The sequence below is a fragment of the Pristiophorus japonicus genome, chromosome 15 (genome assembly GCF_044704955.1).
Source record: "Pristiophorus japonicus isolate sPriJap1 chromosome 15, sPriJap1.hap1, whole genome shotgun sequence".
Classification (NCBI taxonomy): Eukaryota; Metazoa; Chordata; class Chondrichthyes; family Pristiophoridae; genus Pristiophorus; species Pristiophorus japonicus.
Window position 1 is genome coordinate 138,882,232 of NC_091991.1, and position 17,342 is coordinate 138,899,573.

General features: G+C 48.5%; 1 protein-coding gene across 4 annotated transcripts in view; it reads left to right on the forward strand.

Annotated features, from left to right (window-relative positions):
- mapk8ip3 (mitogen-activated protein kinase 8 interacting protein 3) overlaps window positions 1-17,342 on the forward strand; it is a 255,509-nt gene that overhangs the window by 165,019 nt on the left and 73,148 nt on the right. For all 4 annotated transcript variants that reach the window (XM_070900984.1, XM_070900985.1, XM_070900987.1 and 1 more), the window contains one exon: window positions 8,399-8,449. In XM_070900984.1, the coding sequence (XP_070757085.1) occupies window positions 8,399-8,449 (51 nt within the window). The remainder of the gene's footprint in view (window positions 1-8,398; window positions 8,450-17,342) is intronic.

Genomic DNA, 17,342 nt, shown 5'->3' on the forward strand with positions numbered 1-17,342 from the left:
CCCGCCCGCTGCCGCCCAGATTGGTGGCATATGTCGTCCATTTGCCGCCCGCCAACCTTCGAGGGACCTTGGCCATGGATATCCTGCCGAAAGTACCGTCCGGTACCTTGGCCATTGGCAGCACTTTGGGCGGCACTTGGGCGGGCGGAGGCCTTGATGAAAATCAGACCCCAGGAGTTTGTAGGTTTCATTTTCTGATTTTGTGTTACTGGTGGTACCCCTGATTTCCTGATTTGTTCATTAAAATGTATTTTAAAGGTCACAACAGAATGATTTCCTCATATGCTTTGGGGAGTCTCCCTGCCGTTAACCAAACTCAGAAAATCAGCTCTTAGAAGTAAAGAAAGAAAAACTTGCATTTATATAGCGCCTTTCATGATCTCAGGATGTCCCAAAGTGCTTTTCAGTCTATGAAGTACTTTTTGAAGTGTAGTCACTGTCGTAATGTAGGAAACGCGGCATCAAATTTGCACACAGCAAGTTCCCACAAACAGCCATGTAATATTGACCAGATAATCTGTTTCAGTGATGTTGGGTGAGGGATAAATATTGGCCATGACTCCCCTGCTATTCTTTGGATAGTGCCATGGGATCTTTTATGTCCACCTGAGAGGGCAGATGGGCTTTGTTTTAACATCTCATTCGAAAGACGGCACCTTTGACACTGCAGCACTCCCTCAGTACTGCACTGGAGTGTCAGCCTAGATTATGTAAGTAGACCCAAAAATTGTAAATCTAAGGAACCAATGCTCTGTTAGGCACTGATGTGATTGTATTTGGAGACATGTTTAGCTATGCTCACTGTATGAACAGAAGGAGGAGTCCCCTTACCTCCCCCACCCTGCATTTAAAACATTTTCTTCCAAGTGGAAATCCTTGCTCGCATTAAAAAAACTGATTTTCAAACCGGGCATTCCAAATAAACCGATACCGTTACTTTTCTGGGGTGTTACACACTCAGAAATGCACAACTTTTTTTTATGTACACATTCTGGAAGTTTACGTGCATTCAGGTGCCCAGCAGAATGGCTGGTGAGAACTAATTAGTCAGCCACCTGATCAGTATAATTAGTGCAATTTGAGTAAATGTAACCTTTGGGCTGTGTGGTTTCTCTGATTAATGAAGGGAGAATGTGGAAGGTAAACCAAGATCTGCAAATTATAACGGCACATTGTACAGATAGAAAAAGTACAGTCCAAACGTGCGAACTATTGGATGAGCTCAAGAAATATCTGGGCCAGATTTTGCAGTCAGCAGCAAACAAACGGCACTTGCACTTGCCCTAGACTGTCTATCGGCTTTTGCACTGGAAGACCCTGTCAGCCAACTAGTGAAAAAGCATAGCGCCCTCTACAGGTCATCTGGGACTTTGTGTGAACAGGGCAAGCAACTGTTTATCTCCTTAACCAATCAGATTGAAGAATCGTTAGTGAGCAGTGCAGTGTCTGAACCAGGAAGGGTCAGTTAGAATATTGAATGTGATGTCAAATCGGGTACAGCAAGCAAAATAAAGATTGAAAAAGATTGGATTAGAGAGCGAGAGAGATAAGAGGCAGAAAGAAAAAAGGAAAAAAAACAGTTAAATCTCCAGCAATAGTTAAAATCTGAAGGAATGGGACTCCACATTTGTTAAAGTTAATTTTCAGTGCCAAAGAGATTGTTTGGCAGTAATTAAGGCTTATCATGCTGTTAAACAGGTACGTACACTGGAATGGACAAGCCCTAACTTTTGCTGGTGAGTTTCATGTGCAAATATGAGGCAAGTACAGCAACTTCAGAGTGTTCAATGTATTTGAATGCTGAGTCTCTCGACGAGCTACCGGTATAGCGCAGCTTCTGGAGCAGCAAGGCATCTCAGACAGCAACTTCCTGATTTACATATTTAACTGCGCATGTGCGGTCGCCGGAAGTTGCTGTCTGATTTACACGCGAATAACGGTGAGCGCAGTTAGCCTCACCATTATTTTTACTGCAAAATCCGGCCCATTATATTTCTACTTCTTGAGCATCATGATATTCTCTTTTTTGTGGGGATGGTGTTGTATGAGCCACATTGAGTGGGCACTCAGATCTCCAAGGAGCTGCCACTCTGTGATAAATTAGGAACTAATAATTCCCTTAAGGTGCGGGTTTTGTGAGGACTCCCTAGAAACCAAACATTTACACCCATAATTCTTTGGCGATCACAGATCATTTAGCGGGCATTGGAACGGTATCCTTTGGCCGCAGCCTGTTGTCTCGGTCCTTGAATGGGGGAGCCTTAAACCTGGCACCTTATATCTTTTGAAAAATCTTGCTAGCCTCTCTGCTGAAACACTGCACCTGTGACCTTAGTAATGCAGTGGTGAACTGCAAACTGATCCTTGCTGAGTATCACTGCGGCTGCCTGGAAGGAACCTGTAATAAAAAAAAAATTGATGGCAGCTATCACTTTTACTGCTACTGGCAGCACAGTACTGCTGTTACCAGTGGGGAAGGAGAGGTCCAGTCGTCGCTGAAGGAGGAGGGGAGATCAGCTGCCGTCGTAGAAGAGGAGACTCTGTCGCTGTTGAGGAGCCACCCGTGACCTGGCCTCTTCTCCTCCTCCAGCACGTGGTGAGTACCATGGCTGTGACCACTCTGACCTCCCACTCTGAACTCCAGTGGGCCCCTGACCTTCCCAATGCCTGCCCCCAACCAGGCCTCGGACCACCTACCATCAAGGGCGCTACTCAGCACCGAGCTTGCGGCCAACATCTCGCAGTAGGCAAGTAGGCCCATACAGCAGTGCCTGCTCTTCAGTCGTCTTGGACCCCCTTTGCCACTGGACCAAGACCTTGCTCAGCTAAGCCTGTGTGGTAACCGGTGTGCAACGGCCACCCCACGTTAAACGAACTCGCGCACAGGCATCTTCCACTCCTGCTGTTACTTCTTCATTGTAGGAGTTGGCACAGTCCATCTATGTCTTCCTCGATGAGACATAACCTCCTCACATACTGTTTCTTTGTCATCAGTGGTACGCACATTGCCTGGGTAATAATGAGGCTTGCTCTTTCTCACAAATCCCTGGCCTTTTCCAGATGCTACTGTTCCTCTTTCTCCTCCAACATGTCCACTGAAGTAAGACTTGCTGATGCACCCATTGTGGAATGAAATAGTTGACTTGCTGTTTACAATATCTTCTACTCTGCTCTATCCATATTGCTACTGACTTTTTCTGCTACTGTAGCACCATTTTATGGCAGTATGATCAATACAGTGTGAGCTGTAAGGTAAGCGCGAGCAAATCTACTACTTCGATCTTAATTGGTGCTTAACAAAGAAAGAAAGAACTTGTATCTATATAGCATCTTATCACATCCCCGGGACATTCCAAAAAGCCTCACATCCAATAAATTACTTTGAAAGTGTAGCCTCTGTCGTTTGCGGAGAAAATCCAAAAGTCATTAAAGCTGAATCTGTGCATTATAATGAGGGCCATTTTCCACTGTCGGGCGCCTGTTTCTAGCCTGATAAATGGACAGCTAACGATTGAAAATCGGGGGTGGGGAGGGGGACACAACTCCACTGTCTCATTGATGTCCAAGGCCCACCCGATGCAGTTTACAGATGGACCTGTAAATTGAAACAGGCTCCCTAAATATGCAAATTAGAGTCCTATGCTTGCGGCAGGTTGCTAATGAGACTCTGGCCTCAAAATGGATCGGGCCTTGCGCTGGCATGGATGGGTGGGGAACGGCTGCTCCGCTGACTTCGTGCCCATTTTGGTCGCTACTTGAAAATCGTCCCCGTGTATTTATTGGTGACAGTAGGAATTTTGGGAGCATGGGATTAAAATAGTCTATCAATGACAGTGTACTAAATTACTATACATTAACGGGCACATAGCAAGTGCATCAGCTCTGATGTTCCTTAACCCCACCCCTTCCAGAATACTTGCATGTTTTCTGTAAGCGCATAGAAGTAATCAAAGTGAGAAGTAGAATTGTGCAGGGCCATTTCCTTTGCCATGGTGTAAGCCAACTCTCCAGTGATTAACTGTGCAAAAGTCCTGGTGTTTGCTTAATATGTTCCACAGCAAAGTGGGCATTCACTCTGCTTGTCGGAGTGCTTGAGGTCATCTGGATTTCAATGTCCCATCGGCCATTAGAGTATTTGCTTTCAAAATGATATTTGTGTACATCTAAAGATGCGCTCTATTTTTAATAAACTCTAATTTATTTTTTATTTCAATTAAATGGAAGTGAATTTTCTCGTTTCCAGCACATTATTGGCGCAATAATATTTTTAAGCGAGGAAATTAGGTTGAAAGTGGCAGTAGTTTCCACTACTTCACCTTAAAAACGATTTCTCTTCGGGCTTTTTGAGCCTTCCCACAATTTGCACCCTTTCCTTTAAGACTCCAGCCTCCATCAATAACAAAGCACCATGTCAGTGCACATTCCATTTTGTTACAGTGAATTCCAAAATGGACACAATCATCCTACTCTTTCTTTACCCACGACCTTTTTTTAACCTATTCTCGTGCTTCTGTTAGATGCTACCTGAGGGCTAGTGTCATAAAAGGTGGGTTGGCAACTCAGGAGGCAAAAATAAATTCCCAACTCTTCCTACTCTTCCATAATCATCATCTTCCTCCTCCTCTGCCTCCCCATTGCTGTGGTGGATTTGCAGGAAAGGAGTGCAGTAGCTAAGAATGGGTGAACAGGATTAAGGAAATGGAGGAAGTGTTGTGTCTGCGGGTCGGGGTGGGACGAGAGCAATGCTAGGGTGACGGTGTAGGTGCTTAGTTACTAACGTGATGGCGGCAAGGTGTCGTCGTCCTCACCATCTTCTGTGGTAAGAGCTGAGTGAGTACCCAAGAGCTGGATGGCCTTCTTGAAGGGGTTAGAGTTTTAAAGATAGAGAGATGCCCTCTGGTGGTCTGACTTTAGTAGGGTTTGTGTGCTAATTTGTCCTGGAAGAAGATTCACTGAATGAAGATAAAGCTAGCAGTTGAGGAGTGTGTGGCATGGGAGGGGAGAGGTGAGGTAAGAGATGTGGGGGGGGGGGGGGTGGTGAAGAGAATATGAGTTGGGGAAAGGGGTTTTAGGGTTGTACATGTAAGTAATTGTTGTGTAGCTGGGTAGCCATAGTGCGAGATGCTGAATCAGAGTTGACCTTAGCCAGAGTGCAGTGTGAAGGGTTGATTGTGAAAGTATTGACATAATAGGGTCAAGAATGTGCTGGTGCCCAGGGTGGGTAAAGAAGAAATGGAGCGAATGCCCAGTGTGTTACATTGCCAGCCTTGACGAGCTTGTTGAACTTTTTGCGGCAGAGTTCTGTAGTCCTGGGGCTGAGGAAGTTGGCACTCAGTGCCTGTGCCATCTCCCTCCAGGTGGCATGAGGTGCATTTCTGAATGGCTTGGTGACACCCACACCAGGTGTAACAGCGACGTAACTCACTTCATTGAAATTCTAGGCCAATATGTAAAGATGGCAGATAGTGGATTCATGCCACTGATTTAAGTTAGTGCTCCTGAGGTAGCCTGGAGAAGGAATCTATAATCATTTGGGGAAATTGAGTCGTCATGAAACCCCTTCTGGATCCTGTACAGCCCACATAAGCCCAGAATTAGCCCAACTAATGCTTCAATGATGGCGGAGTCCAGCACGCGAATGCAAAGGACAAGGCTGAAGCGTTTGCAGCCATTTTCAGCCAGAAGTGCAGAGTGGATGATTAATATCAGCCACCTTCTGAGGTCCCCATCATCACCGAAGCCAATTCGATTCACTCCATGCGATATCAAGAAATGGCTGAGCGTATTGGATACAGCAAAGGCTATAGCCCCCAACAACATCCTGGCTGTTGTGCTGAAGACTTGTTCTCCACTGTGGGCGCACCTTCATCATCATAGGCAGTCCCTCGAAATCGAGGAAGACTTGCTTCCACTCTAAAAGTGAGTTCTCCAATATGGGAATTGCAGTCTCTGTCACAGGTGGGACAGACAGTCGTTGAAGGAAAGGGTGGGTGCGGAGTCTGGTTTGCCGCATGCTCCTTCCGCAGCCTGCGCTTGTTTTCTGCATGCTCTCGACGACGAGACTCGAGGTGCTCAGCACCCTCCTGAATGCTCTTCTTTCACTAAGGGCGGTCTTTGGCCAGGGACTCCCAGGTGTCGGTGGGGATTTGCACTTTGTCAAGGAGGCTTTGAGGGTGCCTTTGAAACGTTTCCTCTGCCCACCTGGGGATCGCCTGCCGTGTAGGAGTTCCGAGTAGACTGCTTGCTTTGGGAGTCTTGTGTCGGGCATGCGGTCAATGTGGCCTGCCCAACGGAACTGATCGAGTGTGGTCAGTGCTTTGATGCTGGAGATGTTGGCCTGATCGAGAATACTGACGTTGGTGTGTTTATCCTCCCAGGCGTACCTTCACCACATGGACTGCAGCGGTTCAAGAAGGCTTCTTCTCGAGGACAATTCGGGGTGGGCAATAAATGCTGGCGTTGCCTGCGACGCCCACATCCCATGAACAAATAATATAAAAAGAATTAGAGTGATCATATCAGCTAAGAGATGACCGAAGAAATGTGAAGCCCACTCCACACCTTTTGGAGCATATCTCCGTTACGCATTTATTTATAAAACAAACATTGGCTACTTATTTACTTTGTGCTATTTTATGTGAATGAGAAGAATCGGGTAATGAGGAGATTCTGGAATCGTAGATGCAAAGAAGCAGCTGAATAGTTCAGAAAAGGGGGCAGAAGAAGTGGGAACTGTAGCAAGGCAAACCAGAAAACACGGGAAGAATGTCACACAAAAAAAGGGCAGATACAAATTCACACAGATTTTTTTTTTAAAGCTGAAAATATAGCAAAAGTACTGAATATATTCAAAGCTGAGATAGATAGATTTTGGGGGTCTAGGGGAATCAAGGCATATGGAGATCGGGCGGGAAAGTGGAGTTGAGGTCGAAGATCAGCCATGATCTTATTGAATGGTGGAGGAGGCTCCAGGGGCCGAGTAGCCTACTCCTGCTCCTAATTCTTATGTTCTTAAAAGTAGACGGTGAGCAGCATCAGAAAAAGGAAGGCAGGTGTTGGGTATGGTCCGCAAGAACCAGGAGAGAGGGTGGGAGGATCTTAAATGGAAGCAGGTTTTAGGTGAGCAGTGGCGCAATGGCCCCCCTCACCCCCGCGACTGACAGCAACAACTGGAGGCCCACTGCCCTGTTTTACCTCCTGGGTCTTATTACCATCCGGCTGGCCAACTATTCACCCAAATGGAAAGAGGCAGCTGGTCAATGGCTGGCTGGTTAAAATTGGCCGGCCTGGCTTCCCATTGGCTGGAAGATCAGTGGTGGGGAGGGGGTTTTGGCAGGGTCTCGCGGATGGGATGGTGAGGGGAAAACCCAAAAACCAGTCTTCCCTTGTAAGTTTTAGAGGAGTAGTGCTGCTTCTCACGGCCCCACAAAGGAACGTTTAGCACTTGACCTTTGTTGCCTCTTCAGTCTTTGGACAAGCTGTCATTGAGTGGGAGTGCCACAGCGGGTGCCCTACGAAGACCACGGTTTAAAAAGTCAATCGAGATCCCATTGACGGAATAGGATCCTGATTTGCATACATGTTTCAGGCTCCCATCCGAGTTGGGCAGACGTCTCATCCAACGCCAAAAACAGCGACATTAACATTCGAAACCAGCGGTTGGTGTGAGGTGATATAGTCACAGTTGGCACTCCCCTGCTGTCCTAGACATAGAAATATAGAAAATAGGTGCAGGAGTAGGCCCTTCGGCCCTTCGAGCCTGCATCACCATTCAATATGATCATGGCTGATCATTCAACTTCAATATCCCATTCCTGCTTTCTCTCCATACCCCTTGTTCCCTTTAGCTGTAAGGGCCATATCTAACTCCCTTTTGAATATATCTAACGAACTGGCCTCAACAACTTTCTGTGGTAGAGAGTGAAGAAGTTTCTTCCCATCTCGGTCCTAAATGGCTTACCCCTTATCCTTAGATTGTGACCCCGAGTGCATTGCTCTTTCAACTTTCAAATAGCTTGCTGGAAAATAGTTATCTAACATACATGGAATAAGTTCCATGCTCCACATTCACGAGTGATAGCCATTTATCACATGATGTTAATTGGCCATGAACATTGTGTAAATCCTAATAATGTGGCCCATTCATAATGTTGCTGATGGACGTGGGCACCATATAAATTTACATTAATGGAGAAATTTGTAGGCAATTTCTGCCTCCAGTATGCTACATGAACAGCAACTTTAGGTCTACTGTATAAGGGGCACCAATAAAATTTTTTCAATAAGTAATTTCCATCTCTAACAGCATGCGCTCTTGCAGACAATCTTTCTTTAGTTTATATTTTTGTTTTCCATTATGTACGTTTTGTTAATTTGAAATTTATGTTTTTTTTTGTAGACAGAAAGTGCCTAAGGAGGAGAAGAAACCAGACACAGATAATGAACAAGTGTACGGCATATCAGCTCCTTGGGGCTTTACTAGGGTTAGGGGTCAAATTTGGGTAACTTGATGATTTAGGGTGTGTGGGGTCCAAGAAGGCTGGCAGCTTTTGAACACCTTGTCTGTGTTTAAAAACAAGACAACTGGGGGCTGAAATTGCCCCTCTCCTTAAAGCCTGTTAACACCGCAAATTGGCGGCCACGCTGCGGAGTGGAATGGCCGCCGACTTTTCGTGGAATGGTTGCTGATAGCCCAATTGCCCTCCCGAAGTTTCCCGGCTGTGCCCTGATTCCCCCCCCCCCCCCCCGCTCTGCTGCTGTAGACCCGTGTTAAGTCCTTCATCGCTGTGTGCACTACCGATCTACCCCCCACATCGATGGCAAAATTCCCATCTGAAAATCTTGGGCCCGCCCGACAATGCCAAAACCCGGTGGTCCAGTGAGGCTGAGGCCTTCTGCAATGGTGGTGCGGCTTCCCTTAAAGGGGAGGGTGCACTGCTGCTGTCGCCATGTTTTTTTTTTTGTCAGCCAACTGCCATGTCTGCCCGACAATTATGCGTCCGGGTTTGGCCAGGTCGTTGGCCCGGCCGAAACCCTCCCTGGTGGCCCAAGGGACCAAAGTTTTTAAATCGCGAAGGCTCTCTCCTTTAAGTGAAGGGGAGAGCCGTGGTGACGCGGCGTCGTGATGACATCACGGCGGTCACTCTGCACCAACCCCAACTTGCGCCCCTCCGGTGTAGTCACCAGATCCGAATTAAAAAAAAACAAAGAGTGGAATTTCGCTCGAGGCGACCTCAACCACAGCTGCGGTAAAAACCTTTGAAACAGGGTGCGTGCGTGCGTCCCGTTTCGGGCAGGTGGGCAATTTCGGCCCCCTGGTGCTTTATGGGATGGTATGGTTCAAGGTATTGTCACTGATAAAAGGACATTGTAGAGTGACTTTCATTCTAACAACCATTTGGCTACAAATCACTTGGATTTGTGAGGACTAGCCCTTCAAAACTGGAACCTACTTTGGTTTTGTGAGAGTAAGGTCTTCACTTCAACCTACCTTGGTTTATACGGCCATGGATTTTGAGTGAAGTTTGTGGAGATTTCTGTTCACCACTAAAGCTAAGCTGCAATTGTTAGAACCACCCTAGGTGGTTTGTGAAGAAAATTACGGTTTGACTTCAATTGACAATATGAAAACTAGATAGATTACATCTTCAACATATCCGGTTTTTGAAGATCAAACTTGCAACAACGTATTCTGCACTTACCATTACGCCTAGCTGGGTTTATCAACCGTAGGCCATCTCCATTAAACTGCTTCTGGATTCATGAGGGCTGGACTTTCACTGCTGCAGACCTTCTGGCTATGGGAGGATTCTGCCCTCTCTTTGCAAAGTTATGATTAGGTTTCTGTTCAAAAATGTCCTGCACAAGAATTTAGAGGGGACTTTAGTACACAAATATGTCATGTATCCTACATGGTTACTGCTTGTACTATTAAAAGGTGTGCCACCAGAGGGCACTGCAGTGGGAGACTTGTAGGTTACCTGTACAGGTGTGCCAGGCCACCATGTGTGATCCTCACTCTGGAGTTACATTAAATGGACTTAGGTCACTACAGTTCAAGCACAACATATTGTCTCATGAAGTCATTATCAGAGCATCTGAAGACATAATGATTGGCGACAAGATTATGGACCTTCACGCGAAAATGGCTAACTTTGGTACGTTGCAGCAGTTCGCAGATGGTGATGATTGGGAAGCCTTTGTGGAGGGGCTCGACCATTTCTTCACAGCAAACGACCTGTCAGGCGACAATCCGGCCACACTGGCTGATAAGCGCAGAGCTATCCTGCTAACCAGTTGTGGGCCCACCATCTATGGCCTCGTCAGGGGCTTGCTGGCACCAGCGAAGACTATGACCAAGACGTATGGGGAGCTTGTAAAGCTGATCCAAGAACAACTCAAGCCCAAAGAGAGCATCCTCTCAGCCAGACACCGGTTTTATACACAGCCCGAAGGCTAAGAAATCGCAAAATATGCTGCAGATCTCAGGAGGCTGGTGACACCGTGTGATTTCAGCGACCACCTCACCGAAGCGCTGTGGGATATCTTTGTCATCGGAATCGGCCATGAGGGCCGCCTTCTTAAGCTACTATCTGCGGATACCACAGTCACACTGCAGAAGGCTGTCTCCGTGAGCCAAGCATTCATGACCTCGACCTATGGCTCTAGGCGGATGACTCATCCTCAGGACTCAAACCCGGCAATTACTGTGCACAGAATGGTGCCTTTTAGAGGCTGGACTGTAGAACGTGAATCTTCTCAGGGAAGAGAGAACAGGCCCCCCGAGTCCCTTAACTCGGAGTCTGCCGAGGGGGGCTAATCGAGTAGCTCCATGCTGCTGTTGCGGAGGGAATTACAGGGCTCACCAGTGCCGTTTTAAAGACTGTGTGTAAAGGCTGCAGCACAAAGGGCCACCTCCAGCGAATGTGTAAAAGAAATATGACTCACTGTATTGATGAAGAGTCTGCAGATGGCCATAAATCCAGCGCGGATTATGAATCGATAGTCAGAGAGGCAGCTCAGCAACACGAGGAGGTATATATCATGTTTACCTGCACCACCGAATGTTCTCCGTTGAGGATGGAAGTCGAGATCAATGACGTTCCAGACTTCATGGAAGTGGACACGGGAGTGAGCCAGTCAGTAATGAATCAAGAAGCCTTTGAGAGGCTATGGGACAATCAGGCTGAACGACCCAAGTTGGTCCCAGTTTGGGCAAAGCTGCGCACCTACACCGATGAACTTCTCCCAGTCGTTGGTCGTGCGATATAAAGGTACTCCATGATGGCGCGGTGCACAAGTTACCCCTGTGGATTGCTGCAGGTGATGGACCAACGCTGCTCAGAAGAAGGCGGATGGAGAAGATCCATTGGAGCTGGGAAGATTTCATCCCTCCAGCGACAGACGTCGCCCGCGCTCAGGGGCAAAGCAAACCCCCACCTGAGGTTGGATCCGGCATCAGAGACCAGCACAGCACCCGAGGCACAGCCCGCTCAACACGACTACGTGGAGATGATCCAGCCGAGACGACCTGAACGCACCTTCCAGGCTCCAGTGGCAGGACTCCAGAGGAAGAAAATCGGATCCAGAGGCGACTTCCCAGCTTCGGTGGCGGAACCCGGGGAGAAGAGGATCACAGCAGTCGACATCGTGGAGGGAAGAAAGATGGCGCCCAAACCACAAGGTGAGGTGCTGAAGAGAAAGATGGCGGCGGCCGGACCATGAGGTGCAGCGCTGATGGAGCAACACGTGGTACCAAACGGAGACGAGGATTGGCGTAAAGATAGCAAGGCTCTCTTAAAGGAGGCCTGCAACCCACCACACTGAAAGGGACAGTTCCACAATCTCAATGTAACAGCAACTGTGAGTTAGATGTAAAATGTGCAATTGATGATCAGAGTTGTGTACATGCAATATGCAAGGAAAAGTTGCGCGATCGCGCTCGGAGCTATAGGTTATTTACAATGAGTAATGAAACGTTGTGTGATGTAGGATTTCAACTGCACACAGTCAATGCAGCGGGCAAACACCCATAGGGAACACACAGGTCCAGCGAGCTACCCAATGCTGTAGCCTGCGTCCCTGGGACCAGAGTGATGCACCACGGAGTGTGGCCACAAGCAGCTAACATATACAAGCTGCAGAGCAAGCGATCTCAGGAGGGCAACGGCAATGGTATCAAAACCCTGCCCCCGATCGGCTCCACCTCTCAGGCACTCGATGGCACCAACCGCCACGAGCCTGAAAGAGCAAACTGCGCTAAGGCGCAACCCCCAGACCCTATCGCCACCAAGGCTACACCTGGGAACGAAGGGTCACCCGCAACGGTTCTCCCAAATGGGACTGGGACCAGCCAGGATCCCAAACAAACAACACCCAGGCAAGCGAGTCAGCAGTTTCCTGTACACTGCTAGGCAACAGCTCCTCAGGGAGCAGCAGTGACACGTGGCACAAGGAGAGGACAGGGAGGTCACAGGCATCTGCGAACCTGCCCGACGCTAGAAGCAATGGCAAAAACCCCGAGAGCAGGCAACTTGAGCCAACCGGGTTCCCACTGCCAGCACTGGGCACCGCGCCACCACCAAACTGCCTGGACACCATCCAGCAGTTCTGGCACTAGTTTGTCCTCACGCACCGGTGCTGACCTCAGCACTGACTCCAAGTGTATTCCAAGTATGTACCTCACCATTTCAAATGTACTTACCTCAAAACGGTACCACGAATGCAATACTGTAAATGCAAATTTTTTTTTGGACTTGAATGTATATGAATGTAATGAGCCATCTGTATGTGGAGTGGGGGAGTGGGGGGGGGGGGGGGGAAGGAGAGGATGGAGTGGTCATGAACGCACAAACAAAAACCACCAACACTCTACTGTCAACAAAACACCACCCACTCACCCAAGATGGAAACGACCCTCCAAGGGTCAACCAGATATAGCTAAGCCCAGAGAACAGTCAATGCAAAGGCGATTTGCACTAAAGACTTGGGGGAGAGTGATGTCACGTATCCTACATAGTTACTGTATGTACTATTACAAGGTGTGCCACCAGAGGGCACTGCAGTGGGAGACTTGTAGGTTACCTGTACAGGTGTGCCTGGCTTAGTATAAAAGGCAGGCCACCATGTGTGATCCTCACTCTGGAGTTACATTAAATAGACTAAGGTCACTACAGTTCAAGCACAACACATTATCTCGTGGAGTCATTATTAGAGCATTTGAAGACATAACAAAAAATGGTTGGGTTGGGGTTGGGTCAGATGTTAACATTTTTAAAATATGAACCATGAGCTCAACCTGCCTTCAACCCACTCACATCTGGGTTTTATGTCGGCAGGACAAGGGGGCGAGCAGCCAACCTGCTCCAAGGAGGCAGGGGGCAATTTAAAAATGTTAATGAGGCTTGCAGCCTTTGATTTAACCTACTTTGCAGGTATTGCATTGGGCGGCCAGGTTTCCCAGGCTTTAGGAAACCCGGCAGCCGAAGTAAGGCACATACAGCTTTGGGGAGAAGATAAGTGTCTTTACTGCACTGCTTCTGGGGCAGGAGTGCTTCCTCCTGCTAGCCCCCAAACTCCTCTCCCCATCTCTTTCTCCCCCCCCCCCCGCCAAATCAGACTCCACCCCCCCCCCCCCGCCACCATACAAAGCCCTGCGGGCCGGGGATTGAACCTCCTCCCCCCACCCCCCCCCCAGGATCGGTTCGCTCCTCAGAATTGGAGTCCTCCCATGCCCAACTGGAAGCCAAGGCTTTCAATCAGGCTGACTTCCGGGCGGGGAACCTATGAAGTTAAAACTCCAGTTATAACCACGATCAGCACAACATGCTGGTGGATGCCCACTATCCTGGCAGGAGTCATGTTGCGTTCATCCTGCGTCAGTCCGCTGAGCCAGCAATCTTCCCACCACCACATCAAACCCGAGGGTGGCTGCTCGGCAACAAGGGCTAACCGCTCTACACCTGGCTGATGACTCCCCTCCGTGACTCCACCATTCATGGGCAGTAATCTGTTGGAGGACAGATTGCTGGACTGCTGTGACACCCTGCAACTGTTAAACCCAGCCACAGTGGCAGCAAGCTGAGCCTGCATGACACAAGTCTGAGCTTCCATTGCAGCACTCAGATGTTGGGTCACTTCCGCTTGTGCTGCAATGGAAGCTGAGACATCACCCCTCAGACCCTGCATCATGGTTGAGTCCACAAGCTCTAATGGAGCTGCCCATCCTGGAAATCCTGGGCTTCAAGCTGTGTGCAGAGCCCTGTGCAAGGTTGGAGCCGGACTCCTCCATGCTCCTTGACAGTGACAACAGGCTCTCTGGCAGGCCTGCCAATGCACCAATCATTTCTGTGCGCATGCCCATCACCCTGCTTCTGTTGCCGCCCCATCGAAGTCCTCATCTGAGTCCTCTGCAGTAGAACTTGTGTGTGACCTCGCCCTCTGGGGAGCTGGCACCTGCGCTACCCCTTCCCCTGCCCTGGCTGCAGCCCACTCGTACCCGGTGACTCAGCATGTGCAGATCCCACCTCTATACTATCCTCTAAAATACGTGCAGTGCCAGTTTCTGAGCTGGTGCGTGTGAGTGTAAGATCGAGTGATGGTGTATCTTCTTCTCCACCACTCTCCTCTTGCTCTTCCTGCACTGACTGAGCTGGTTGGAGTCCTTAGTTATATGAAAGGAGAAAGGCACATGGGTAGTGTTATCGTGAAGGGAGCGGGGGGAGTGGGATGAAGCAAGATGTGCATGCTTACACCATCAGCAGCTTGTAAGTGAGAAGAGATTATGGGAAGTGGGATGTGAGAAGGAGGATTAGGTATCTACATACCATCATCTTCAATGGTTTCAGCCTTGCCGATCGCCATGACCTCAGTGACAGCCCCTCCAATAATGTTGAGTACCGTCTCCTCCAGCTGCATCAGGATATGCAGGCTTGCCCATCCCTTGCCGGTTAGCTGCTGTTGCCTGTGGTTATGAGCCACCTTGACCTGCAAGAGGGAACAAAGTATGCCAGTGAGTGGTGCAGTGTGTTTGGGTGATGTGCCTGCCATGGTTGAATGGCTGGCAGTACGCGCAAGGTGTGAGATGTGGATCTGATGCTTGCAGCAGTGCTAAGTGTATGAGGGCGAGGTGAAGCTATGAATATGATGTATGAGTCATGATTGATAGAGATTGTTGGGAGGTGAGCGATGAGGGTGTGATGCATCGAGCAATGTCTGGTGGGAGATGGCCTTTGACCACTCGTGTGGAATCATTGAACTGGCACTGGATCCAGGTCCTTGGGATAAAATTGCTGGCAGTGACCGCTTCAGCTATCTGTTCCCACTGCCTCTGACAGTGTGTCTAGAGGGCCTCCTGTCCCCCTGTGGATAGAGGACCTGTTTTCTCCATTCTACCCTCAGCACTAAGGGTTCTAATGCTGTGTCGGAGAACCTTGGTGCTCTTTCTCTGCCCTGTTGAGCCATTACTCAATCACAGTTGCTTTGACGAGCACTTCCAGCCGCTGCTGAATGCACCTCATCTTTAAGAGGTGCAGACTGCCTTTAAAAATGGAGGCTAGCTTTAAATAGAGCGAGCCTTGCACGAACATTGGCCGCCTGCTGAGCACTCAGCCACTCAGCGTTGGGCTGCATGCATCAATTATGGTAATTATCAGGCACAATGGAGGTCGCATGCTGCCTGCATTACTTTCAATGGGCGCAGGCCGATCGCGCATTGTGATCCCACGACCGTTTTCGTGCCGAATCGAATTTTTAGCCCACCAGGAAATAATCCCAGCCTGGATCCGATCGTGAGCCCCACAACTGCTAGTTGGTCTGCCAGTATGTCTGGTCTCACTGACCGAGCAACTGTGGATTTTAGGGGGCAACATCTATACAAATACTTGAAGTAAGACTGCACCATAGGACATGTTTATAGCAGGGACTTCACACTTCACCGACGTCATAGTCTTTCGAGCTCAACGAACACTGGCCTAGTTTTCAAAGTCCTAATGGGTTGGTTGATGCCTTTCATTTGTGTTTATTGATGTTGAATATCTGCACTACTAACAAAAAAATACTAACAACATTGCCGAACAACCATTGTCAGCTCACCGAGTTATAATTTAGGTGCAATCATCTGTGAGATGTTTTATTTCAAGATAAAAAAATGTCGTACTTCATAGGGCAAATTGGGGATATCCGACTAGGTAGTAGCCACACAGATTACAACACAACCATATTTTTGAAACTTTTCAACATCATTATTTAAGGGTAAATATTAAGAATGGGTATTGAACTTTGTCACAGTCACGATGAGAACACATGGACATTGTATGGTCTTGGGAAAGAAGCCCATTGAACTTTGCTGGTGCTGGGGCTCAATGCACTGGACTGTGGTTGATTTAGGATGAAGAAGATCCTGTAATGTTCAGTAAAAGTCATACATGAAGGTTGTTAATATATTTTGGGGGAGAAATTTGGGGGTGCCCCGTTTGGGATGCTAACTTTTAAAAGTTGGAAAAATTAGCACCAGGTGCTAATGTTTTCTAATTTATAAAAAATTTGGCTTTTGCGCTCCAGGGAGGAAGTGAAGCGTTAAATCAAGTACTCCACTTCATTCCTGGAGCGCAAGAGGCAGCAGGTGGGGTGGTAGGTGTGCAACATTGCTACGTTGGAAGGCTCCTTTAAAGGGAAAGGTCATCACTGCAGGCTCTGCAAAGGAAAAACTTACCTGGACCTCAACAGCAGCCGCTATCCGGCCCAATCAGCCCGATGCACTGCAGCAGAGTGCCGGCTGATCGATCGCGGGGGAAAACTTGTGTAAAAAAAAAAAATCAGGGAGCAATGTTTTTACCTACCTCGGCCACCTCGCCTTTAAGCATCGCGCCCGAAGTGCCCGTACTCCCAATGAACACCTCCTGCAGCTGCCAGTGTTTTTGCCTGGCGATGCTGCAGGGGGCAGAATCGAAGTTCGTGTCCGGGCGCTACCGGGACGATGCGCACGGCGATGACTTCAAGGCGAAGGAGATCAAGTGCAATGCCATACCGTCGCTGCAAATCTCCCGCCGAATATAGCGGGAGTCGATTTTCTCGCTGTGCCCAGTTGGTAAGTACTTAGCACCCCGTTGTCGCCCCCTGGAGGTGATAATGGGAGACGCAAAGGAGGCCAATTTCTCAGCCTTAAAGTTTTTCTTATGGCCTTTCTGCCTAGTTTTGTTTTATTGTGGGTCAATTGAGGCTTTTGGGATTTTAATTAAATTAAGTCTCAGGGAGGACTTTGCTAAGTAACTGTGTCTGGTTGAATCATGGCTGACAGGACCTTCCCGTGCAAAACCCGACAGACAGTCTGTGGGCTGATGCAA